We start from the raw sequence: 24,954 nt of genomic DNA on the forward strand, positions 1-24,954 counted from the left end.
ATTCCAGGTCATACAGATCCAGAATAGCAGTGTAAACAATTTTGGAATCAATTTGGTTTCAGAAAAGACAGCATTTAGGAGAGCTGTGGTGATTCGTTAGAAAATTATTTTCTCATCCAGGCAAAGCCAAACAAGAAAAAATCATCAGGAATCCACCTTTGCTTGCAAATATCCATAAGCAAAGCACTCAATTATGCCCCAAAAGACTTCATGATGTCCTGAGACACTCTCCTAATATGCTCATAGCTGTATTTTTGATGAAAAATACAAGAAACCATCAACTTGTGCTCGCTTCAGCACAACGACGAGGGATTAAAAGTGGGGACCGCAAAGCACTGTTGGAAAGCTTGGATACCGCTGACTAGGTGCAGCTGTGTTTGACTTTGACGGGCTGTATAAAACTCAGAATAGGGGGGAGGTATCTGTTTTCAGTCTGTTTTTTGTAAATTCAGCTCAAAAAAAGCCAGGAGTCAATGGGTTAAAAATCATCGGTGATTGTCAGGTAATCGACCGGAAGTAATCTGGTGACATTTCCGCTTTAACAGGCTATGAACAAAGTCTTGGAAATTTCCTCTCGCACGCCACACAATGACACAAGTTCAAAGTTCAAAGTCGATAAGGTCAATATTTTTTGACTCTCTTTTTCTCTGTCTAGAGCTCTGCACGCAAGCAGACGAGCACCTCGCACCAGGCTCTTCCAGTCGGGGCGGACAAGCGCGAGTAAAGGCTGGGGCCGAGTGAGATGAACCACAGCACGCACATCCTGCTAGACTGAAACCGGCGATTTGCGCAAAGTTTACGGCGACCATTAGGAAGTTCTTGAAGGTAAAGGCAGAGAGTTGGATCTGATACTGGTACCAAATAAAGATCCTCAGCGCACAAAAAGGGAAGTTGATCAGTACGATTTGTAGGAGGAGCCGTGTTATCTCAAGCTGGGGGTCGATTCTGGACGCGTTCGCACTATCGGGTGGATGCTCTCTGGTAAATCGCACTAAAGAAACCGACGTCAAAAGAATGCTTAGAAGACCAAATGCGATTATAGTTGTTTTGAAGTTGTCCGAAATAATGAGACTATCCCGTTGTAGCAGAAGCCCGAAGAAATCTGAATAATCGAGAATGTCCAATACTTTTACCCAGTTAACTTGCATCCCAAGTCTCGGTGTGTAATCTTCAACATCGAGAAGAAGATACATCAGAGCCGACAGGCCAAGCGTGTTCTTCAACATACCATGATCCATGAACGAGTCCTTTTCAATCTTCTGAACGATTCTTCCGAAAATCCAGCCTAAAATTGTGGCAAGGGGAAGCGAATAGAGGAACCAGACAGCGGCTGCGACCACTTGGTCGCGCTTACTGATTTGACCGCGAACCCAGAACAAGACCGCGGGAAGGTACGCGAGGACGAACGCGTGCGGCGAAAACTTGATGTTTTCGTAAAGGACCAAGAAGTGATTTAATATGATGGCTTGCGTGAACAGCACAAGTACAAAAGCACTTCTACCAAGCCACTTGTAAACTGGATTAGATGGAGTCGTAGATAGGTCGTTCAATTTCTGTTCAATTTTCACTCCATTCAATTTTGTCTCCATACTGAATTGATCGGTGCCAAGACTAGTTATCACATGCGTCCAAAGCAATAAGCAGACTCTATTCCTTGATCATCAATGCACCGATTTACTGAAAAATACCAAGCTTTTAAAACACTGTGACGACAGTGTCGTCTGGAATACTAATCCCATAAAATGCGACCGACCACAAAGTAACAACCAGTCAATGCCGGCATTGTCGGGAAGATAGGAAGACGAACAAGGCGTACTTTACAAGTCTCTCTTAAGAGATCATCCTATTAATAACGGTCCCTGCTGTGTTATTTATGGCGTCCTTTGTGAGAAGCGCATTAAATAAAAATAATATGACCGGGCAAAGTTTATCATTACGCTTCTTCGTTGAACAATAAACCAAAAATAATCAATCCATTGTTGTGTAAATATATAAAAATAGAGCAAAGGAACAAATTGTGTAGATATGATGTTGAAATGGCAAAAATGTTAAAAGTAATAAAAGAGTGAGTTTTAAAATACTAACGCCTAACCAGATATTGCTTCAAAAAAGTTCAAAAAACAAGGTATCATTTAATGTGCAGAAACAGATTCAAAACTAATCAGTTTTAAGAAACAATAATAACTTATTGTCCTTTTGGTTTAACAGATAACATGAATTAACATAAAAATGCATTGAAATCCTATAGTACATATGAAAAGTATCAGCTTTTTTTAATTGAAACAATTTTCTTAATTCCTGTAAAGTCTGTTCCATTTGAGTCCTTGGGATTCTGTGGCACCTGGGGGATCTCCTGTTAGAAAATAAAGATTGTGGTATCAATAATGTGAGGATAATCAACAATGCTTGTCATAACAATCAAACACACTTGATAACTTTCATGTTTTCACTGTCACATCATAAACCATTTGACTGAGCACTATTCCCAGGCAAGAGATGGATTTGAGTTCTCAGCAGTCACGGAACAACAAATTCGGATAGAACACATTAACAGAAAAGAAATGTGAAATGTCATTGCAATAAAGAATGCCCTGATGATTTATTGAACCTCTGATTCTGTAAAACTGCTATCTCCCTCAGAAAAAAAACGTACCTGAACAAAAAAAATACATGGAAATATATTGTTCTCAGACTAAACACCTCCTTTAAGCCCAATACATTATAGCTTCAATAATATGGATTTCAGGGGGGAGGAGGCAAATATTTTCAGGAATTACTGGAATATGAAAATAGAGAAACAAAGAATAGCTTTTTTCCCCATTTAATGAAACCAGCTTTTATTCAATCTTTTTACTTATCACAAACCTCCCCCTAACATGAGGATTTTTACAGTCTCTCCCTCTCAAATAGTTTATCTTACAGCCCTACTTATGTGCAGCATAATTTACCCGTTAAACTAAGAAACTAGTACCAGATTTGGTTTGTAGTAATTATGGACCACAGAAGCACCAGCAAACATGCTGGCCATACTCGCAGTCATGAATGTAAGATATCGAGACCAGGAAAGGCCTGCAGGCATAGTTAGGTTGATGCACGGTTAGGTATTCACTTGTCTTGACTCTCACTAAGGTCCTCACGACGCTTCTCAGCTCTTCTCTCTGCTTCTTTTCTCAGAACTGTGTCATCTATTTAGAAAATATTATTAAGAAGTCAATTACAAGCTTAAGAAATCAGAAATAAAATGCTGATTGAGAGAGTTTTTGTTGTATTGTTGTTGTGGAATTAAATGTCTCAACAACAGGTTTTAATTAATAGGTTAACCCAGGTATCACAATGGGTCTCCACTTGTTCTTTATCCATCATAGTTGTTAGACTTCTGCATCTTTACAAATGTTTCAACAATACTTAAAACTATTGAACAACAACTTTGCCCTGCAACCTTGCATTCGTTCGGCCGTCGACTATGCGGTGCCGGTTTTTCATAACGCCCTGCCGCAGTACCTAAAAAATGAGCTCGTACGTATCGAGAAAAGGGCGCTATCTATAATTTTGCCCCGTACGAGCTGCGATGGTGCTTGTGATTTGTTGGGCATAACACCATTAGAAGTGCACCACGGCCTAATTTGCAGCAAGCTCTTTGACGAAATAGTTTCTGATCCGAATCATAAACTAAAGAGCTTGCTGCCTCCATCATACATTTCAAGCCATAACCTTAGAAAAAAACGGCCCTTTGCCTTGCCCCGCCTCAAAACAAACAGAGCCATGAATTCTTTTACATTCTCGATGGCCAACAAATCTTAAATGGAGAGTATATATGTTTTTATGGATTATGATAAATTTTATATAGGATGAACTTTATCATGTTTTAAAATTTTTATATTTTATATTTACTATTGTATATAGTTAAATTTATTATAGTTGTAATATAGTATCTATTGTTTTGTAAATGCCTAATTCAGCCTATGGGCTGCTACGCAATTTTTTCCTAATAAACTATCTATCCATCTATCCTGTTTGGATCTCAGTGTAAATATGGAGAGAAATTGAGAGGGCCAACCTCATAGCTAGATCATTAAATTTCTAGTAAATGATGATGTAGATGATAGTTTGTACATTAGCCAAATTATCTGACTTAATAAACTTAATATGTATCAGTTTAATTACATAACCAAGAAATGTATCTTTGACTTACAAAACGTCTCCCTTCCAATTCGAACTTTGATCATAAAAAGCTCAATGCCAGCTCCAAGCATAAAAAAGAATGGTAGATAGCTATAAATTCCAAGACGTCGTTTGACGGCTGACAACACTTGTAGAACCATATAAATAAGGTTATTTTGCCTTCAAAAACACCGTCCAACTTAATATACTACGCCGCCATTTTTCTTCTCAAGATACCGCTGACCGTTGATTGATTACTCGAGATCCGAGATCTTTGTTGGATTCGAGTAACGCCTTGTAGAAAAGTTTGTTGTTTGGTTAGATTTGAAAGAGATGCGTCGAAAATTCAAAGCATCCGAAATCAACGCAGAAATAAGCCCTTATTTGTAAGTTCAAGGCATAAACTGTATAGTTACACGTACAATAATTCATAACATAATCATACCTAAAAACATCGCACACATCAAATCTCACCGTCATCATCATAATGAAGAAGTTCGTTTTACAGTACTATTAACTTACCGGAGACTTTTCGTTTCCTTATCAAGTGATCGTCCAGGGACCTCTGATGACTCCAGTAATAACGGCAGTCCGGCGAAAAAGCGTGCCCGGCCAAATAAATATGGGGGTATGAGCGAGGAAGATGTGATGAAACTACTGCTACCAGACCGAGTCGCTGAAAACCTCGATATTCTTTTCGTGAGTAAAGCTGTCATTGCCATGAGCCGTCCCTAAGGATTGCCGTAAATCTACAAGGAAGTCTGTATGCTAATTCAGAGAAATTTTCAGAAAGTCATAGATGATAGATCTGGAAAAAAACAGGAGTGGCCATACCCTGGTTCCAGAGCCTCGAACGTCTCTATTTAGTGCAACCTCGCTGGCCACTCAATAGAGAGACGCTCGAGACTCTGGGACCAGGGTAGAGTGGCCAACACATGACCCACACAAGACAATCTCACTTCAATAACTTAACCCCCCCCCCCCACTGCCCTGAATAGATAGGTGTCCTCTGGAAATGGTTCTTACCCAAGGGTAAAGCCGGGGGGAGGGGTTCCCATGTTGACCTGAAGGGGATGTTCGTCATATTTTTTAGGGGTCAGAATTGAGCCTCAGGTATTTTTCAGGGGGTATCTGAGAAAATATAGGCTTTTCTCTTCGAAATAGTATTTTTTAGGACTTCTGAAGTATTTTTTAGGGTAGCCGTTTTTGGCCGTGCAGGTATTATTTAGGGGTAATTTTTTGAATTTCCTTACGAGCTTCTCTGTCACTTTTACCCTGAAGAACACAACCTCCTGCCCTCCCCATTCTGGCACTTAGTTGATGAGACAAAAGTATGATAAGAAAAATAATAATAGTTTATTTCTACATTATTGCAGCAATAGCTGAATTATATAGAGAGTCAAAACATCGATAATACGATAAATGACTACAACTACTTAAAATGATGGGTGTGTAACAGCCGCAATCTCCCCTCCTCTCTTTGTATGTGTCCCCTCATATTAAATACTTGGTCCTTTGTGTGTTTATTGCTATGCATATGTAATCAGTGTCTTTATTTTGCAGATAGGGATAAACCCAGGGCTAACCTCAGCTTACAAAGGCCATCATTATGCTGGACCAAATAACCATTTCTGTAAGATTTTTTTACTATGATCCTATGAAAGGATGATCTATGATCCTATGATCCTACAAAGAATGTTTGAAAAAGTCTGCCATGTAGGGGGCTACCCCCCCCCCCCCCCCTATCTTGCAATCTGCATGGCCCTTGAGATAATAAGATTCATTTGTGGGTTTGGTTAGATTAGATTCATTTGTGGGTTTGGTTAAAATATAACTTTTTTATTCATGTTCTAGGGCCATGTCTTTATGACTCTGGGCTTGTTCCTGAGAAGCTAACCTTTAGAGATGATGAAAAGTGTCCAGCATATGGTATTGGACTTACAAATATTGTAGAGAGGACGACTAGGGGATCCTCAGATTTATCAAGGTACTGTAAGGGTTTAAAAACAGAACCTCTTCTACTCTATCATTCCAGAAAGAATGCACCAACACTGGGGAACACAAGAGAACTGTCTCAGACCCTCTTTCCCTCCCCCCACAGGAAAATGACAATGTATAGGAGTGCTTCCTACCCAAATACATACAGTACATCGACTAGCTACAGCTTTTTTTTTTTAACAGAAAAGAAATTAAAGATGGTGTAGATGCACTGATTGTGAAAGTCAAAAGGCTGAAACCCTTGGTTGCTTGTTTCAATGGAAAAGGTAATTCCCCCTTTTTCTTTTCTCTCACTTTTCACCTAATGTATTTTTTAATTCATTTTCTTTGCTAGGTATTTATGAAATATTTTCCAAATCTAAGTGTGAGATTGGTCGCCAAACTAAATGTATTCCAGGAACAAATGTGGTAAGTACTTTTCTTTAACTTCTGGTCTATTATTTATCTTTATATTTTCATGTACTTCTATTATTCTGTGATAGGTTGTCTACGTCATGCCGTCTAGTTCAGGCAGAACAATGACCTATCCCAGAGCAAGTGACAAGTTAAAATTCTTCACTGAGTTAAAATCGCTACGAGATGAAGCCAAGCTAAAAACACTTTCTGCTGATGCAGATAAACCGAAAACAGACAATACGGATACAAGAGAGAAAAAAACTTTAGAGACATGAGAGGGTTCTGGTTCGACCTTTTCGATACGTTGACCAAGAAGATCAATTACATTTTCGCGTCACTTTAATCTTCAAAAAATCGTGAAACTATAATGACGCGAAAACTGTGTCTCAAAACATGCGCCATTTGCGAAATTTCATGTACTCAGGAAGTTTGTGATCATCTTTTTGTTCACCGTTGGATCCACTCAACTACTCCAAGATTTCCAAAAAGGAGGGGGCGAGTTTCAAGAAATGGTGGGCCGGATTCATTGTACTTCCGTGGATTCCCTTATATTTCTTGTGATTGTAAAGCAGCCAAATATCAGAAAATGGGGGGGGGGGGGGGGGGGGGCGCTCGGTCCACACTTATATCCACCCCTGTTCATCAAGTGACTCCTAAGTCAAAATAAATTGAAAACAGTGCCTTCGCTGCAGTAAGTTGCTTGGCGTATGAAAACAAATAAATATATTTAAAATTATTAAATTATTGGACATTCTTGTATATGAGATAAACAGTGGTCAGGTCAGGACAAACTTATTTCGCTGTGTCTACTTGCACGGCTTCCGGTAAAGGAGGGAAAAAAACTAGCTGCACGGCTGTCTTTCATTTTCTCGATTTTTTGCCTAAATAACAAGTTTCTGGTTTTGAAACCCTTCCATGATTATTGAGAACAGAAGATGTTTTTTAGCTTTAAAAGCTGTGCAACGAGTGATTCGCAAATGCTCGGCACAGAATGAACGAAGCGTGGAGTTCGACACCTCGTTTTTGCCATAACAGCTGCGCAAGGAGAAGAAAAAAGTAGATTTTTTCTTTTTGAAATTAAGCCAAAATGAAAAGTCTTGATCTTTAAAACCTCCTACCGTTATTTGCTTGAAAAAATCCCAAAAGGCGACATGTGAATGCTCGACAATGAAATGTTGCATTGCTTTTTAGGCTAAAAAAATCATCGCTTGGCTGTTCTGAATAATCATGGAAGTGTTTTAAAGCCAGAAACTTGTTATTTAGGCTAAAAAACGAGAAAATTGGAAACAGCCGTGCAGCTAGTTTTTTTTTCCTCCTTTACCGGAAGCCGTGCAAGTAGACACAGCAAACTTATTTAGGTTGGATATCTCACATTCACATATTACTAGGGCGTATTAAGGTGAGTTAAATAGTGTATATAGAAATGTATATTGCAAGAAAGTTGATCACTTTAGGGGAAATAGAAATTGATTCGGCTTAGTGAGAGAGGGAGAGTTATCGGGAGATCAGAAATTCGTTGATCTGTTTTCTGTTTGGAAAAAAAGGCGCACCAGGCAAGTAACAATTTTAGGCCATTTAAGAAGTATGACTGTACAAATTTACAAGAAAGATTTTTAAGATTTATAAAGTGGAAACGATTGCAAAGATAAGGTGTTTTCAAATCTCATTTTGCCTTTCCAGGAATGTTATCAAAGTTATCAAAGGTAAAATTTAAAAATAAATCAAGTTGTGTGCAGCTCAAGTCATCGAGTTATTGATGTATATGAAGCAAAAGCTATATAGCTTGAGCTAGCAGAGGGTCGAGTTACCGAGTCGACATAATTAATTAATTAATACTGGGGACGGTCACGCCCCTACTGTTTCTTTCCTTTTTGAAAATAGTGGTACCGTACCCCCTGCCACGGCCCTGACAAAAGATGACCGGCCTCTTCCTCTCCGCGGCCTCTATCAGAGGGATTAAGCCTTCTGAATGACGCCACCTTGCCTGTGAAGCATCCTGTATGGCAATAGAAGTTAGAAGTACGACTCTTTAAAAGCATTCGGTAACCAAGTGCGCTAAAACGCAAACCCCTTACTGCAAACCAAGTTTGTGTATATAGCATAGATGTTATCTAAAAGTTCTACCAAGCTCTGGTCACATCTCGGTGATCGATAAAACCGGGGGGAAAAAAGCATCGATGATTCGTCGCAATGTTATCAGACTTTGTTTCCATTCGTCGGTAATTTCTAGATCGTGCAGGGAGTTGATCAGTGGTACTAATCCTCTCTAATCAGATGTAAGAAAATAATATCCCATCATCGCACCAGTATACTAGCGTGTCTGGTTAGTGTTCTAGTGCGGTATTTACAATAACGCACATATACAAGACCAGGGAAGAGTCAAACTCTACTTATATCTCGAAACTGACAGAGAGCAAAGATGTATTTTTAGTCTGTCGACGAGCTGTCTATACAGCCGGTGCCGTGCGACTAGCCGTAAAGCGGGTAAGATAAAACAACATCAATCATTTTTAATAAAACACACTCATATTACTGTAATACACCTGAGTACGCGTTGGCCATAAGCAGACCATGGAGAGTTAATATTGTAACATGGCTTTAATCCTGGGACAAAAGAGAACGCGACTGGTGACTCGCTTTGTAAACCTATAATTTGCCGGAGGCTCATTGTGGGGGTCTAAGCCACATCAGGCCACTCTCCCTACCCCTCCCCTAGTAAGTACTAATCCTGCTTGGCGACGTTAGATTTCAATCTACGAACATCTAGCAGCTTGCACGTAACCACAAAATGCATCGATATTTCCCTCACTAATTACACAATAAAGGGTCCATGAATATTTAACTCTTCGCTCGCTCGTTCACGCTGTGTAGTTGACTGATTGCGTACTGCTCGTTCAAATGTCAGCACATTTGAGACGTGAAGGTAAAGCAGTTACCGGAAACTGGGACTCTCGCTCGTGACCCCAGAGGTCAAAGACATTAGCCGCCTGTAGAGCGCTGTGTGTCGGTCGCAGTCTCAGATATCCATTACCATCTCTGTTTCCCCCAGGTGACGGCATGAATGGCTCACTCCTGCTCATGGTCGCGAGTAAGCAACAAGTAGCGTAAAGATGCCGCGGCTCATGACTGCTTGGTTTTTGGCGTGCGTTCTCTTTGTTTCCTTTTCTCTCGGTGAGTACTTGAACCTCTAACATACATTGAAATATGCCTCTTCGTCCCATTATACCCATGTAAACACTGGTTATAATCTAGCGCGGACAAGGTCATATTTTACTACCATTCCTCCTACGCATTCCCACCAATTCTAGTCTCATATATAACAATAGAACATTTTTAATTTCTTTGTAGTTATTTTCAAAGTAATCTGTCTTAGAAACTATTATAAATATTCGTGGTTCGTGTCGAAGCTGCCAAAACCATCTGATGACATTCGTATGTTTGGCTAAGTCCAAACCCCGCAACGTTTAATTTGCGCTTTTAGGGAATTTAGAAGGTTTGATCTGGTGTTAAAATTGTTGAATTAAGTAATGCGGGCTAGCTCCCGGCCTTACTAGAGGGCAATCATAACAATGGGTAAATGGTAGCGTATTAGTTCGTTTATCTGGCAGCGCTAGTTGCAAGGCTAATGTTTTACACATGATGAGTGCTCGATACATCAGGTCAAGAAAATCGAGAGTACTCATGACTTCAAGAGTTAAATAGCATTGATTTCTTTTGACAACCGCTTTGTGAGCTTTTCGTCTCTTTACTTTAGAATTTAAATCGAACGTCATCGTGTTGTAAGCTTGGAGTGTGCGACGACGCGCGTACTAAATTTTTCTATTCTAATCGGCAATCTCGTTTTGCAGGTCATTTGTCCTTATACCGTAAAGTCTAGCGCGTTTGGTTTAATAAAACTGAAGAAAGCTCTCGAAGCCGGCTAAGAGATAGTCGCTACAACAATTGATAGAATGTCGCTTTGGCGCCCGGCGCCCGTAAATAGATTTTGCGATTCCGCTTACATGTCACCATTAACCCGTGAATTCGTCAAGGTAAAACAACAATTGGTCGAGTTTAGTACTTAGAGTAACTGACTTTCAATTAGAAGAAACTCTATATGGGACTCTCGAGTCTCGAGGCTTGGAAATAATGATTTTTTTGCAGATTTTCAAACAATAGTGGCAAGTTGTTTTGGACACCGTGGACAACATTCCTGTCAGTTCTGTCGATGACATGTGAGATTTATCAATTTGTGTTCCGTTGAAAGCTAAACCTCTTCGACGCCTCCCATCTTTTTGTGGTTTTCCGTAAACACTTTCTTTGAACTCCTATTATACTTTTCGTAATGGCATCCAGACATTTTTTTTTCTGGACTACAGCGTGTAATTAACGTCAAAAGATAAGTCCTCGAGAAAAGCGCTAGACACAACGATACTCCAATTTTTAATTGCTTCATTTTGCGTAGATAAGAAATGTGATTTCTTTTTGCTTTTTTGACAGTTTGGTTTTGATTAATCTTGACCCATATTTAATAACTGAGAGCTGTTCCTAGACAGGATGATTTACATTAACGTCTGTTTGAGTAACCGCCGAACAAGTACCAAACCTGCACCTCATTTCTCGACCATACTTTATTGATAAACGAAACGTAGCTTTTTTCGCACTTTTGAAACTCGTGTGACCCTGATCGAAAGGAACGCATATATCGTGATGTTCTCAGTGTAGCCGATGATGAGACATACGCTTAATCTACTAATGATCTCTGTGATAAAAGAAAGGGCCTTTGCCTCACAGAGTTCACACCGGATCTGTTTCGCATTTCGCTTGATTTGCCAACTTTTCAAATTGTGTATTCTGTAGAGGGAGCCCTGTAGAGCTATAAATGTTTTCTGGGTCAAGGCAAATAGTCGCTAGTCAGATTAAAAACTTGTCTTTTTCTCGAAAATGGGGACAAACTCACGAGTTCGTTTTCCAAAGAGACGCATGTTCCCACATACTGATAGCTTATGAATCTTCTGTTCCTCTTCTGCATTCAATTTTTGTGGTGTTGTTCGAAAAAGCAAAGCAATTACAAAAATCACCCGGTTTTTTTTAAACAAAATCACATCAAGGTGGCTGTTTTAATAAATTAGTCTTTGTTAGATAACTTTTCGTATAGCTATTTTGAAACAGAGAGCCCATTAATTTTTGAGATGAGATCTAACAATGCCTATGCGACCTCCAAATATCCTTTGTACCTTTTTCAGAGAGTTCCGGTGTTTCGAAGCTTGACAAATGTGTCGCCTGTTTCCCCTGTGAACGGCACACCACTGATCTGTTATGATCTGTTAGAAAAAGATTTAAATAGTTATTTCCGTCAATGAAACTCGAAGTTTATTCCTTTATTTAATTGGACAACATTACAATTGAACACTCCATGTATCTTTGAATCTTCATACAATATGAAATAACTAGATTAGAACTGAGTTCCCTAAAAACCTTAGAAGTATTTCTACTCGATCTACTTAATAACCCGATTTGCGCAAAGTTTATGAGAACTAATCCAGCTGTAAGCTAATGCTTATTTTCACAATGGACGTCAATCTAGGAGTTCTTAATATAATTACTAAAGCACTGTTCACAGATTACCAACAAAGTATTAAACTTCCAATCGAGATCCACCGCAAAAACTGAGTTTGGGATGACTTTGATATTCATGAACGAAAGTAACTTCTTTAATATGTTATTGTACGTTTTTATGCACATAACAAATTGTTTTCGTATGACAAACATGTGTTCACCATCCGTGCTATGGTAGAGTCTGTTCACATAGTTATCCATGGTCTTAGTTTATTTGACAACTGTTGTAATCATTAAAAGCACAGAGCAGTTACTAATCTAAGTAAATAACTCTCTACCACGTGGCTGTCAACTAAGGCCTTGCGCCCTTAGGCAAATATGAACAAGTCTAAAGAGAGTTAAGGCTTGTTTTTCACCTATCGGTTATACTTAGAACATCACGATAGCTTTGTATTTCAAAGAACAGATAGTACTCATCTGTAGTTCCAGAAGATATCCATATCCCCCCCCCCCAGGGAGGGGATTGGAAAATCCGGGGGAAGGTTGGAGAGTTCAAACGGCCAGGAATTTCCAGGAGAGAAGGGGGGGGGGGGGGGGGGGGGTAAAACCACAAGTTACTGTATTTATGTTTTTCAGTGGGTTGGAAATTCCAGAGGGCTGGGGGGTCATTACTCCGATATTTTCTGGAAATACACAATAAGGACTTGTAAAAGTTTTTTAATTTTGAGTATACGTTCGTTATATTGAGTAAATCGAGATAGAACGACCTATTAAACTCTTTGACCCACATTATGCTTTACTTTGTATAGCAACCATGAAAAAATAGGTGATACGTCTGTGGTATACCGCACGCAAATTACTTAAGCCTTAACTAATTGTTTTTCTAATAAAACATCAACACACGCTCCCTATAGATCTTATTCGCTCTCTTTATTGTTATTTTTGGCTCTGAGTGATCGCATTTGTACTCCAACGACCAAAATATTATTACAACCTTTGATAGGCCACACATTTCCGGCAAAAGAAAGAACCAGGCCTTCATATTATCGTCCCTTAAATCTACCGCGGGCGATGGAATCAATTTCTAGTATATCGGGCGAGAAAACCTTTTATTTGCTTTGAAACGATTAATGGAAGATTATTTTCGGTTATGGAGGAGACTATGCCCCAAGGGACATTTTAAAATGGTAAAAGATATCTGGGCCAAATCCCAAGTTGCGCTGTTTGCAAACAATGAATGTTTTCTTTATGTTATTAGCCGGCTTTCGCTGAAATAAGGTGACGACGTCTTCCTCTGAAGGGATAATACCGTCTGACCCTAGGCCAAGGTTGCAATATCGCTTCAAATATTAGAGCCTAGTAAGAAAAATAAACATATCAGAAAAGTTAGACACGGGTCATAGGTGTTAGCTTAGCACTGACCACCCAGACAGCAAGCGTTATTCGGCTTAGAAGCAAGAGATCTCATAGGCTGCCGCTATATAACGGTCCCTTAATAGAAAAAAGGTTAAAGAGTATCGGTCAGCCATTCCAATGTTATTGTTTTATTCACTGCCTACTGCCACGAATGAAGTTTAGTGTAGATTATTTCATAGAGAGTACCTAAATTAATATTACATGTAAATTAATGTTTGCTGGTATTGGTATAGTGTAGAATAGGAAGAATCTTCAAGCTTTTTATGCACTAGTTACTTCACGGGTCATCTGAGATCTTTAGACCTCATAATTTGTAAAAAATTCACATCCAAAAAAAAAAAACAATTGACTGGGCTTTATCGGGCTCTTTTTTAACGTCATGCTGCTTGAAAGTTTTTCAGGTCCTCCTTCGTCAACTTCGAAGCCCCCTGTAGCAGTGGATTTTTTAGCCACCTAAAAAGCACCTAGAACACACCCAGGACCTTCCCTAATATACAGCAATATAAATCTTGACAAAGAAGTAATCATTTTTATTGTCTTATTTCAGGGCTCTCCATCATATGCCACGTATGTGACCCGTTGAAGGATACCGAATGCTTACCGAACTCAAAAACCATAGACTGCAAAATGGACCAAGAACTTGGCCACGCATTCGACTCGTGCTACACACTGCAACTCGTTTTCTCGGATGCTATGGGAAACTTTACGTACGAGGAGAAAAACTGTAGCATCCGGGATGGCTGCCAGGACCTGCGAAACAGCATGTGTCAGAATTTTAACGAGACGTCAAAAGGACTTGTGAAGAGCTGCAAAATAGACTGCTGCACAGGGGACTTTTGTAATGGCGGAAAGCCTGATTTTTCTAAGAATTACGGGAAGACTACTCGTTACCCCGGAAATTTTCCGACAACTAAACCTCAAGTGCTAGCCATCTCGCACGGTTTTGGGTGTCGATGTTCTGCGCCGCTTTGGACGGTTCTTTTACTAATTGCCGCATTACTTTTCAATGAAATGAGTTGATTACAAAAACGATGCCTGAAGGGAATCATCAAGGCTGTGTGCGCGAAGAACACATTTTAGTATAATCATTTAACAAATATGCACCATTCGTCGTATTTGTTGTTCTTGTGGATGAAAGACTGTATGTATTTCGGTCAAGTTTATTTATTTAATCAAATATTCTGAGCTATTTGAGTGGAGAGCTATTCACTACTCCATTTCTTCCTGTACCGACCTCTTCCGCCCAAACTCTTGGTATTACCGTTGGGGACTGGGCAAGGGGATGAGTACGCTCGAATGATTGGTTGATAGGGATTTTAAAATAATAGCTTTGGATATCGGTCCGCCAAAGATAGTCACCATAGAACTAGTTCAGTGAAGGTCTTCCCGCGCAAGTTCCCCCACGATGCACTGCGGTTTTGGTTCGAACGGCCAGATCATATCACCCTATTATATGGCGTGTGCGTTGACTTATTTGGTTCTTGTTGTCAGTAGCGAGTGACCCGAATTGTGATTGTGAGGACGGTGCTGTTTCCACTCGAGTGCACGTGAAAGTTCTGGTGACCTCTTAAACTAAGTATACTGTATGATACTGTATGATAAATATATGTTGCGTCAAACTTAGGGCTTATCCTTACGATTGTAAAATATCAGCTAGTATTCGCCTTCAGCCTAAATCATTAATCCTATAGTATTTATACATATTTTAATATGTTTAAAAACACAACGAACAGTGAATGATCAAATGTAAAAATGTAAAGAAATACTAGGCTGATTGTGTTTCGTAGTGTAAAATATTCTTACGACGAATATTCTTATCTCGTCGTTTTGTAAAGTGAGGTTTGATATGAAGTATAATTAAAATAGTTTTTGATTGGTTTCATTTTATGTTACTTATACCTGAGAGCAGGAGAAGATGATTCTCCTGATGAGTTTTATAAGAAGGAGGGGGGGATATAGTCCGCGGCGTTTCCCAGAGTTCCCCTGGCTTCCTTGGAACCTGGGAAACCTGGTGTGTGACGAATTGATAGCTAGATCGGGGAAGCTCTTAGTGACCATGTGATACAAGAGACTATCGTACGGAAAAAGCATAGTATTTGAAGATTCCTTAATAAGAAATGACCCACTTTTTGGCCTCTCTTGGTCCGCCATTATCAATTTTGTTCCCACAGGAAGCCCAAGGACCAATAGCACTATCCAGTACCCAGTCCACCCCATTTGGAATTTTTCAAAATGGCGGCTGTTCCATTTATGTTTGCATCACCAATAGACACAAAATCTCTGATAGTTCTTGATTAACTAAACTCGCACAGTTAAGTGATGGATAAATGCGCCGATCCTCTTCTCTATATTGAGGAGTTATTGGATTCGCGTATCAGGGAGTTTCTCTCATCACCATGCTCAGTAAATTTCAGCTTGAAATTGAACAAGCGCCATGGTCGTAAAACAACTTGTGCGGATTTTGTAATTCCTGCATTCACGCGGAGATTAGAGAAATCTCCTGAACATCAGGGCAAGGTAGGTACATTAAAGTGTTTGATGCACTTTCTAGTAAACCTCTGTTTAATTGTACGTTTTATAAAAGTACACACGAATCAATGATAATACATAAGTTGGAGCAATTGCAGAATACCCCCCCCCCACCCCAAGCTATATGTTTTCTAAAAAACTTGCCCCCACGTGCACGCGTCCCAATGCTTCCATGTCACCAGTACCTCCTTTAATTGTCAACGCATCCTCTCGTCAACTTGTCAACGTGTTAACTTGTCAACTCATCAACTTGTCAACTCGTCCTTGCATCAACTTGTCAACACCTCCTCTTGTCAACTTGTCAACACCTCCTCTTGTCAACTTGTCAACGCGTCCTCTCGTCAACTTTTCAACACGTCTTCTTGTCAACTTGTCCTCAGGTCAAATTGTCTACACTACACATCTCGTCAACTTGTCAACTCGTCCCCAGGTCCTCACCTCAATTGTTGTCATCAAACTTAGAGGCAAACCTCCCCTACAAAAATTGCGATAACACCCCTAATTTAAGCTGAACTGCTCATTTTTTTCTGGCAAATGGTAAATTAAGGATAGCCATTGATGCATTTGTCTAAAGGGATGTTAGGTGATGAGCCCTAGAACAGGGTATATATTTTATTTGGAGTGGATCTGTGACATTATATATTAAACGAGAAGTTGACACAGTGACGCTTTGACACTCTTCATTGAATATTGTAAATGGCGTTGACATGTTGACAGTAAGTGGTAATCTTTGAGTGGGGGTGTATTCTGCAATCTAGCCCATAAGTTATATGTTGGTAACTTTGGTTCCTACTCTAACTGTTTACACCTAATTTCTTTTAAGTAAGGCTGAGCTGCAAAATCCATGTGTTGTTACATGCAGTGCTTGGTGAATAATGTATAAATAGCTGAATCCTGGTCTCTAAAAAAACATGTATATGTTTACAGTGGTACATAAACTAAGAATCCTACAACTTTCCAAACCTGGAGTTGTTTTTATTTACTTAATTACATTTAACTTGTATCTGTTCATTTATTTGATACCCATGAAAATCATTGTAGGTCACAACACAATAGATTCTTTGGGTGCAATGGGTGTAAGGTATTTGTTGAGGGAATGAAATCACTATCATTCTTTTCCAGGTTGACTTCTTGTCAATTGCAGACAAGCTTCTTGGAGATGATTCTTGTAGTAAAAGAGCCTCAAGTATAAAGACTTACTTCAACAAATTGGATTTAAATTCAGGCCACTTAACAATTACTCTTAACAGAAAAGCAGTCACAAAAGCTATCATAGGAAACGTATTGAATCGTTCAAAGCAGTATGGAAGTGGTCAGGGGTTGCAAAAGTCTTGTCAAAACTGTGGGATAGTGGTTGTTACTGACACAGTCCTACAACACTCCACAGAGGCACGTTGTGTTAGTCTTGAAGATCTGAGGACTGTCACAACAGCTATGCATGTGTCACAGTTATTAAAACTACATGGGTGAGATAAGTATAGTATTTACAAGCCTCTTTGCAGAATATTACGTACAGCCAGTGCTTTTGTTTAGAAAATAACCAGAGCCAGTTCAAAGATCTGACAGAACTGGTCCCAACTAAGCTGCTGTTTAGAAAAAGCCCTTAGATTTACAGTATTATGCGCTCGAATTAATGAAATGTTAGCCTTATTTATCAGAGGGCATGTGATCGTATTTTTTACTTGAGAGGAAGTTAAATGAAGGATCACGTGATGTCTGATAAACCAGACAATGAAGTGTTTGCATTTATGAAAAGTTTACTAGTCTCAACCAAATCAATCGTTACAGTTGAAGATTATCACATTACTAAAAAAAATTGCCATTGCATGTGCTTAGTACTGTTGAATGCCTAGTTTATGATTTCTCAAATATTATATCTCTCTTTGTAGGGTAGGCACTGACGCAGTGCACGTTGCACCACCACAGTCCTCAATGAAAAGCTCAAAAGGTGTACCTGAATTACTTCCACTCTTCAGCTCTTTCTACTCGGAGAACCAGCAGGATGACTTGCCCACTTTAAAAGACATAGTAGGGAAAATACGACCCAGGCTAGAAAGTCTACCACGTGTTGTACCTATAACTTTGGAGAACAGTCCTCTCCCAGCATATGAAGATGAAAATTGTTCCAATCATGCTGATGGAAAATCTTCTCAACATCAAAACATACCCTGCTCATCTGAAGCGTTTGTGATAAATGTTGAACAATGTCTCAAGGACAGAAGAATCACAGGTATTTACCTATCAAATTTAAGTCGATTTTGTATTTCTGGGAATCTTATCAAGAGCAGATTCTGGGGGGCAGAGGGTGGGGTGGGTGGGAGCTGGGTGGCTACATGTATTTAATCCCCTGTATTGATTAATTTTTCTTACTCTACATTTATCTCTAATATCCACCCCTTTTCATGTTTGTTTCTAGTCTGTCTAGCCTGGATCTACCAGTGCTTATATTATTATTATATTTTGTAGTCTAAACAATTATTTTGTATTATTTTATGTTATATTATTATTTTTATATTATTTTTTTGTGTGTTGAACTATAGGGTTCAGTTCTACTGTCACAAATTCTAAAGGTATGCATAGTAGTCATCAATCATAAATGACTTATTGTTCTTTTGACCAGTGCATGTAACAAAATACTGTATCTATTACTTTCAAATTTGCAGCTGTGACATCAGACAATCTCCTGCAACACATATCCTGTTTAGAGCTTGGGACAGCAAAAAGCACACAGGCAAAGGTGATATAAACTTTTCTTTCTTAGGAACATTCATTGGTGGGTTGGTTAAAGGAACTGAAAACCACCTCTAGGAATTTATTCCTTTTTTTATGATTCAGTGGTTTTATACAGGCAGCAGACAAGGGGGAGAGGGCTGGGGGCAACCTTATGTGTAAATATTCTAGGGAAAAGAAATTATTTTCTGTAAAGTTTTAACTATATTTAGCAATTTAGAAATTCAAAATGAACAACAGTAACTTAAGTCCCAAAATTTTGTCTTGGAATTTTGTTCTCAGCCCTCCCCCTACTTTAAGGCCAGCCCTGCGACGCCTATCTTTATTACCTTTATTGCTTACAATGTGTTTTGGATTTGCAGGGTACAATTATCCATGTAATAAACTGCAGGAAGCTTTTTGCCAGCCAGACAGGGGGCTTGCTGTGGCAAATAACCTCTGATAATCCATGTTCCAGTATGCAGGTACAGCAATTTGAAAGTAGGGTTTCTAATCATATAGCAGTCACAAAACAAGCAGAGCCGTAACAGGCCTCAAATATTGGGGGGGGGGGGGGGGGGCACATCACAGAATCACCAAGAAAGTTGTGGGCGCACTACCACACCCCTACGGCTACAGCCATGAGAAGTTGAAGTTTCAGTTCCAACATAATAATGTTATAGTCTGCATCTCTATTTAATTGGGTCAGTACGCAGCTCTTACAAGCTGCAATTTGATTGGGCAAATGAACAATATCCGCACCTCGACACAAAGGACCAGAAGAATAGAGACAAAAGAACTCCTTTGTAGAACAAAGATAATTGAGACAAAGCAGCTGCGTACTTACTCATTAAATTCTCAAACTGACAATTTTAAAAGGTATTTCTTAACCCACCCCAAACAATTTTTTTTCTACTGTAGCTTCAGTTAGTAGTTATGTTTTTGTAAGTTTAGTTATACACAAAGAGGTTTATTGCAGCTATTTTAATTGGCAGGTTTTTATCAGCCTTGGTCTTGTTTCTGCCCAAAAGAATGGACAAATACTTCCTGAGGATATCAGTGCTGAAACACTTCTAAGGTGCAGCGAATTATCCTCTACTGTACATACCATATACACAGACACCATACACAGGGTTGTAATATACAAAAGAAGGGGTTACAATGGGGTAACAATTGTCAAAGAATCCAAGCCCGTGCTTTCCAATAAAAATGCGAATGCAAGACTAGATGATGAAATTGTTCATGTAGAGAATCCTTTATCTGGTTATGGAAAGATATAAGCGGGGTCTGATTACACCATACAATCTTCCTATCATAGCTAAACTTTCAGGCTCAAGACTCAAACCCATGTCCATGGTAACAATATAAAACATGTCACACATTTAACAAAAATTGGGGACCCTGAGATCAGGTTTATAAAATCTGGGAATCCGAGATCTTGATAGAAGAGAAACGAGACTCTGAGACCCCTTGTGTAAAAAAAAAACAAAAAAAAAAACAGCAAGATTCCGAGACTTTGCAAAATTTTGGCAAGACTTTCTAAATTTCTTGGTACCCATCGCTACCCCTAAAAGATATAGGCTACTTTCTGACATTTGAATAAGTGAGGTGACTTCTGGGCAAGTCTTTAAAAACTGAAGGCTAGAAGAAGACCTAACAGTAGTAATGCTTTTAGTAGTTGGTACTTCCATACTGTCATTTACATATATATATATACAATCAATCAATAGAAATCGAGGACGTTAAGGAGAAAAGTTAACTCTTACTTTTTTCAATCGCATGAAAATTCTTACTGTAATCTTCTGCTGTGTACAGAATTAGAGAAAAGCAACTCCATGAGTCCTACTTTTTGAAATATGGCAGCCAGGTCACAGGTAAGAAAACTTTAGATATAGATCTAGAGGTGGCAAAATGATCCTTTCCTCGTAGGATTTCCTAACATATTGAAGAAGTGTAAGAGATTGATAAGAGTCCCATGGCTTTAACCTTCTTTTACCCTTCTTGAATCAATTACTGTAATACCAGAATATATATCTTTTTTACCAGGATATACTAGCCCATCATTTGACTTCAGAAGAGAGATTGAGACTCTCTCACTTTCTGTATGATTTGTTTTTCAGGAGAAGAGTGGGTGCAGTCCATAAGATCCATGGCCATCTCAACCATAAAGATTCAACTAATGGCTGCTGCTCAAAACAGCAATGTGAGACAAAAAAACAACTATAATAACAAAGTAGCTGTTAAAACAACAAAACAAGGCAAAAACACATTGTATTTTCTTATCAATTGATTTGACTTTGTTCTGCCCCATGTTTCTTTATCAATTCATTTTGTCTTCTTTTTTTTCCAGATAACATTAGATATTTCTGAGAATTCACAGGATTTCAGGCAGGCTACATTTCTCCTCTACAACTCTGCACGGTTATCAAAACTATTCCAAAAATTTGAAGATGGTGTTACACAAGGTATGTACATTAGATTGCATTTTTTTTGCTCTCTGTGTTGCTCATTAGATTGCATTTTGTTGACTCTGTTGATGAGGGGGCATGTAACAGAAACTGCTAGTACCACCTGCTACATCATTTTATTATTAAAAAGCTTGTTTTATTATAGTTCTGGGGAGATTTCTACTTCTTGCACATTATTTTTTTATCTAATAGATAAAAAACATTCTCTTAAAAAGTGCCTCCCCAAAATAAGCACCTTGCCTGGGACATGAAAAATAAAGCCGTGCTTATTAAAGCAATTTGAGTATACCTATGGCAGACCATCATAGAGCTCTCTAACCATCTGACAATAATGGCACTGCGCATGGTCAAACAAATACCTATAGGAGTACCTATGTATTTATTGGCTATACTGTAGTGTATAAAAATGTAAAAAAATGTAATAAAAATGATTATTTTTTTAATAAAAATGTTGGTTATAGCTTATCTTTCTTTGAACTGTGTCTAGGTTTATATCCTTCCCTTCCATCTATCGACCAAGTGGACTTTTCATTGCTAAGAGATGAGGTACTGCTAGACTGCAATTCAATGGGCTAACTTATCCTACCCATGATACACTGCTTGGCCACTTTCAATGACATCAAAATGCAACATGCATATTTTACTGTTATTGTGGAACCCAAGTGCCTGACATAAACATTTTACCTATACCCACTATAAACAATGTATCCATTGTCTTCACTTTTTGCTGTTGCATCTCTGTAGGAAGAATGGACCTTGCTTCTACGATATGTTCTCATGTACCCCTCTGCAGTATCTGACGCCATCCAGCCTTTAACAAGTAACCCTCAGCACGGCTCCACCCTCACTCTCCATACTAACCGCATCTGCTGCTTCCTACTGTCACTCAGCCATGAGTTCAGTTCCTACTATGGCCGGGTCCATATTCTTGTGGTAAGCACACCACTCTTGGGTGTAGCACGACCCTATCCCCTACTAGTGTCACTCGACCATCAGTTCAACTTTTACTGGAGCAGGGTTCATGTATTGTGGTAAATCATCTATCTGAAACTTTTCTTGGGTGTGGTACAGTTTGTGCTAGACTTACCTATTGTTTCCATTGTTGTTTCAATACATGTTATTACAATACAATTATGCACTACTTCCATGGTCCCGGGGAAATGTGGGGTTAACGTGGGGGTTTAAAGCACTTTTGAATGAAATCTGTCCTGATGGGGGGGGGGATGGGATTGACAGTTTTTGACCTAATACTTGTCCCCACCATGAGGGCTTGTGGACAAATGAATAACATCTCAAATGTACTTTGCAAAAGTCATGTCAGTTTCTGGTTTGAGACTCTTTCTCTTCTGTACCAAGCAATTCCATGTATCAGCATGTGGCAAGCTGCATGGCAAAATGTGCGAAAACGAATATGAATGATGACTAAAGCCAGAAAATGAAGATAATTTTATTTTTCCATTTTTTTGGTAACTGTTATCTTCATAGTTATTAGTACAAATATACTCGCTGAAGTGTACTGGCTTTGAGAAATAAAGGCTTTTTTCAGATGACCTGCATATTGGCCTATGCTTAGCATCCCAAGGGGGAGGGGCATTTGACTGCAGTTTTGTCCCAAGGGGGTGGGGCTTTTCTCTGTTGGGGTTGGTTGTTAGGGTTCCAATTGACTACTGCATTAATGCTCTGACAAATGATTCTCTGTATGTGATCTTTTCATTCACTCTGCTTATGCTTATTTTTATTTTCATGTGTGTCTTTCTAGGAGCCCCGCCCACACCTCTTCCCACTGATGTTTGCCAGGCTATACCTTATAAAGGCAATCCAGCAGGTACAGTATAGAATAGGATTACATGATATATGAACCCCTCTCACACCTTCCCTCTGGTGTTTACCAGGCTATACCTTATAAGGGCAATCCAGGAGGTACAGTATAGAATAGGATTACATGATATATGAACCCCGCCCACGCCTTTCCACTGGTGTTTACCAGGCTATACCTTATAAGGGCAATCCAGGAGGTATAGTATAGAATAGGATTACATGATATATGAACCCCTCCCACACATTTCCACTGGTGTTTACCAGGCTATGCCTTATAAGGGCAATCCAGGAGGTACAGTATAGAATAGTATTACATGATATATGAACCCCGCCAACATCTTCCCACTGGTGTTTACCAGGCTATACCTTATAAGGGCAATCCAGGAGGTATAGTATAGAATAGGATTACATGATATATGAACCCCTCCCACACATTTCCACTGGTGTTTACCAGGCTATGCCTTATAAGGGCAATCCAGGAGGTACAGTATAGAATAGTATTACATGATATATGAACCCCGCCAACATCTTCCCACTGATCTTTACCAGGCTATACCTTATAAGGGCAATCCAGGAGGTACAGTATAGAATAGGATTACATGATATATGAACCCCGCCCACACATTTCCACTGGTGTTTAGCAGGCTATGCCATATAAGGGCAATCCAGGAGGTACAGTATAGAATAGGATTTTGGTTGACATATAAGTGTTAGATAAAAATATTTATCGAAAATATCTTGCACGTTTAGAGTACAAGCACATTATATACTCTACACCTATTTTAAATAAGGTTGCACTTCACTCCATTAGTCAAAGCCGGCAGTGCTTCGTGTGTATCAAACAAATGAGCAAATAAGCGCAAATAGAAACATATCCAGGCTTGAAAAGTTGTAGCATTGTTGTCATGATATTCAAAGTGGAGGATTCGTTATGATATTCGAAGTGGAGGATTCAGCCACTTATATGTTACCCACATGTTTCAGCGGGCTACGAAACACTATTTGAAATAGGTGTATTAACTTGCTCATCTTCAGAATTTAAATTTCCTTAAATAAAGTGCATTAAACCTTGTTACATTTTTGTCACGTTTTTTACATGCCTTTTTTCTTTATTTTATTTTTTATCTCAATTCACAGGTGTTACACAACTGCTTGGCCCTGTTGGAGATTGAGCCTCTGACACAAATGTGACCAGCATTCCTCATACTACGTCACATGCAGTTAGTTACAGTAGATAAGAAGAGCTATGAAATAACATGCTGGGAATGTACAGTTGCCGCCTCAATATGCTCTCAAATGACACAGTTGTATGTGAGAATCGCGCTCAATTATTTGACCATTATTTTTTTAGCAAGTTAATTGTAGTAGACCTAACAATGCATGGTCGATGTTACGTGTAAGAAATAAATGTTCTAAAGAAAGGAACTAAATTTTAATGATGGATGACGTTTTCTCGCTGTTTCCGTAGATAATAATGTTAATTGATCTGCTCTTCTTTTGTCTTTTTTACACAGGGATTTTTATGGTGTTATATTGCCACACGCTCTCCGAGTCAGTAGCAATTGAGGCATATTCAGGCTTGGGAAATATTTGTTCAACAGGTCACTTTTTCCAGGTTAAATCCCTGGTTGCATATGATAGCAAGGACGACGACGACCGCTGGGACAACGCGATCGAAAAAGATGTTTTCGCGTGTGGCGATCAATATTAATTTAATTGCAATGGAATAAGCAAAACATTATAGTAGGAGAAATATTGGAAAAAAACTAAGAATATTTTCTACACTAGCGAACGTAGTTAGTGGAGTTTACAGTGCAAACGTCCGCGTCCTCAACTGACAGTGAAACTTCACGTCTTGGTTTTATGGAAACCGGCTGAAATGTGTCAGACAGAACTCATTTTCACGTGCTGCTATTGAATT

At 39.1% G+C, this 24,954-nt stretch overlaps 4 protein-coding genes across 7 annotated transcripts; 3 read left to right on the top strand and 1 right to left on the bottom strand.

Moving 5' to 3' along the window:
- Window positions 1–419: 419 nt before the first annotated feature.
- LOC116619351 lies at window positions 420–3,110 on the bottom strand. Its single transcript, XM_032384059.2, has 2 exons — window positions 2,972–3,110; window positions 420–2,353 (listed from the first exon to the last, which is right to left on the bottom strand). Exon 2 carries the CDS (start codon window positions 1,587–1,589, stop codon window positions 600–602), a length of 990 nt encoding a protein of 329 aa, XP_032239950.2. The 5' UTR covers window positions 1,590–2,353; window positions 2,972–3,110; the 3' UTR covers window positions 420–599.
- Window positions 3,111–4,427: 1,317 nt separating this feature from the next.
- On the top strand, window positions 4,428–7,291 carry LOC5514443 (G/T mismatch-specific thymine DNA glycosylase). The gene is made up of 7 exons (XM_001634572.3): window positions 4,428–4,547; window positions 4,710–4,860; window positions 5,725–5,794; window positions 6,016–6,148; window positions 6,343–6,425; window positions 6,494–6,567; window positions 6,642–7,291. Exons 1-7 carry the CDS (start codon window positions 4,495–4,497, stop codon window positions 6,828–6,830), a joined length of 753 nt encoding a protein of 250 aa, XP_001634622.2. The 5' UTR covers window positions 4,428–4,494; the 3' UTR covers window positions 6,831–7,291.
- A 1,349-nt stretch (window positions 7,292–8,640) lies between these two features.
- LOC5514472 lies at window positions 8,641–15,249 on the top strand. Of its 3 annotated transcripts, none has more exons than XM_032384061.2 (3): window positions 8,641–9,039; window positions 9,605–9,726; window positions 14,057–15,249. In XM_032384061.2, exons 2-3 carry the CDS (start codon window positions 9,666–9,668, stop codon window positions 14,527–14,529), a joined length of 534 nt encoding a protein of 177 aa, XP_032239952.2. In that variant the 5' UTR covers window positions 8,641–9,039; window positions 9,605–9,665; the 3' UTR covers window positions 14,530–15,249. The 3 variants fall into 3 exon arrangements, with proteins under 3 accessions (XP_032239952.2, XP_032239951.2, XP_001634623.2); XM_032384060.2 differs by lacking the exon at window positions 8,641–9,039 and adding an exon at window positions 9,254–9,478; XM_001634573.3 differs by lacking the exon at window positions 8,641–9,039 and having other exon boundaries at window positions 9,496–9,726.
- A 482-nt stretch (window positions 15,250–15,731) lies between these two features.
- Window positions 15,732–24,469, top strand: LOC5514444 (DALR anticodon-binding domain-containing protein 3). 2 transcript variants are annotated; one of them, XM_032384049.2, is made up of 14 exons: window positions 15,732–16,026; window positions 17,161–17,504; window positions 17,928–18,268; window positions 18,579–18,608; window positions 18,702–18,775; window positions 19,131–19,232; window positions 19,743–19,825; window positions 20,563–20,621; window positions 20,868–20,950; window positions 21,098–21,212; window positions 21,703–21,761; window positions 21,960–22,148; window positions 22,975–23,040; window positions 24,171–24,469. In XM_032384049.2, the coding sequence occupies exons 1-14, from the start codon at window positions 15,829–15,831 to the stop codon at window positions 24,222–24,224; spliced, it is 1,797 nt and encodes a 598-aa protein (XP_032239940.2). In that variant the 5' UTR covers window positions 15,732–15,828; the 3' UTR covers window positions 24,225–24,469. The 2 variants fall into 2 exon arrangements, with proteins under 2 accessions (XP_032239940.2, XP_032239941.2); XM_032384050.2 differs by lacking the exon at window positions 21,960–22,148.
- Window positions 24,470–24,954: the final 485 nt, after the last annotated feature.

The sequence above is a fragment of the Nematostella vectensis genome, chromosome 1, assembly GCF_932526225.1.
Source record: "Nematostella vectensis chromosome 1, jaNemVect1.1, whole genome shotgun sequence".
In the NCBI taxonomy this organism is placed as follows: domain Eukaryota; kingdom Metazoa; phylum Cnidaria; class Anthozoa; order Actiniaria; family Edwardsiidae; genus Nematostella; species Nematostella vectensis.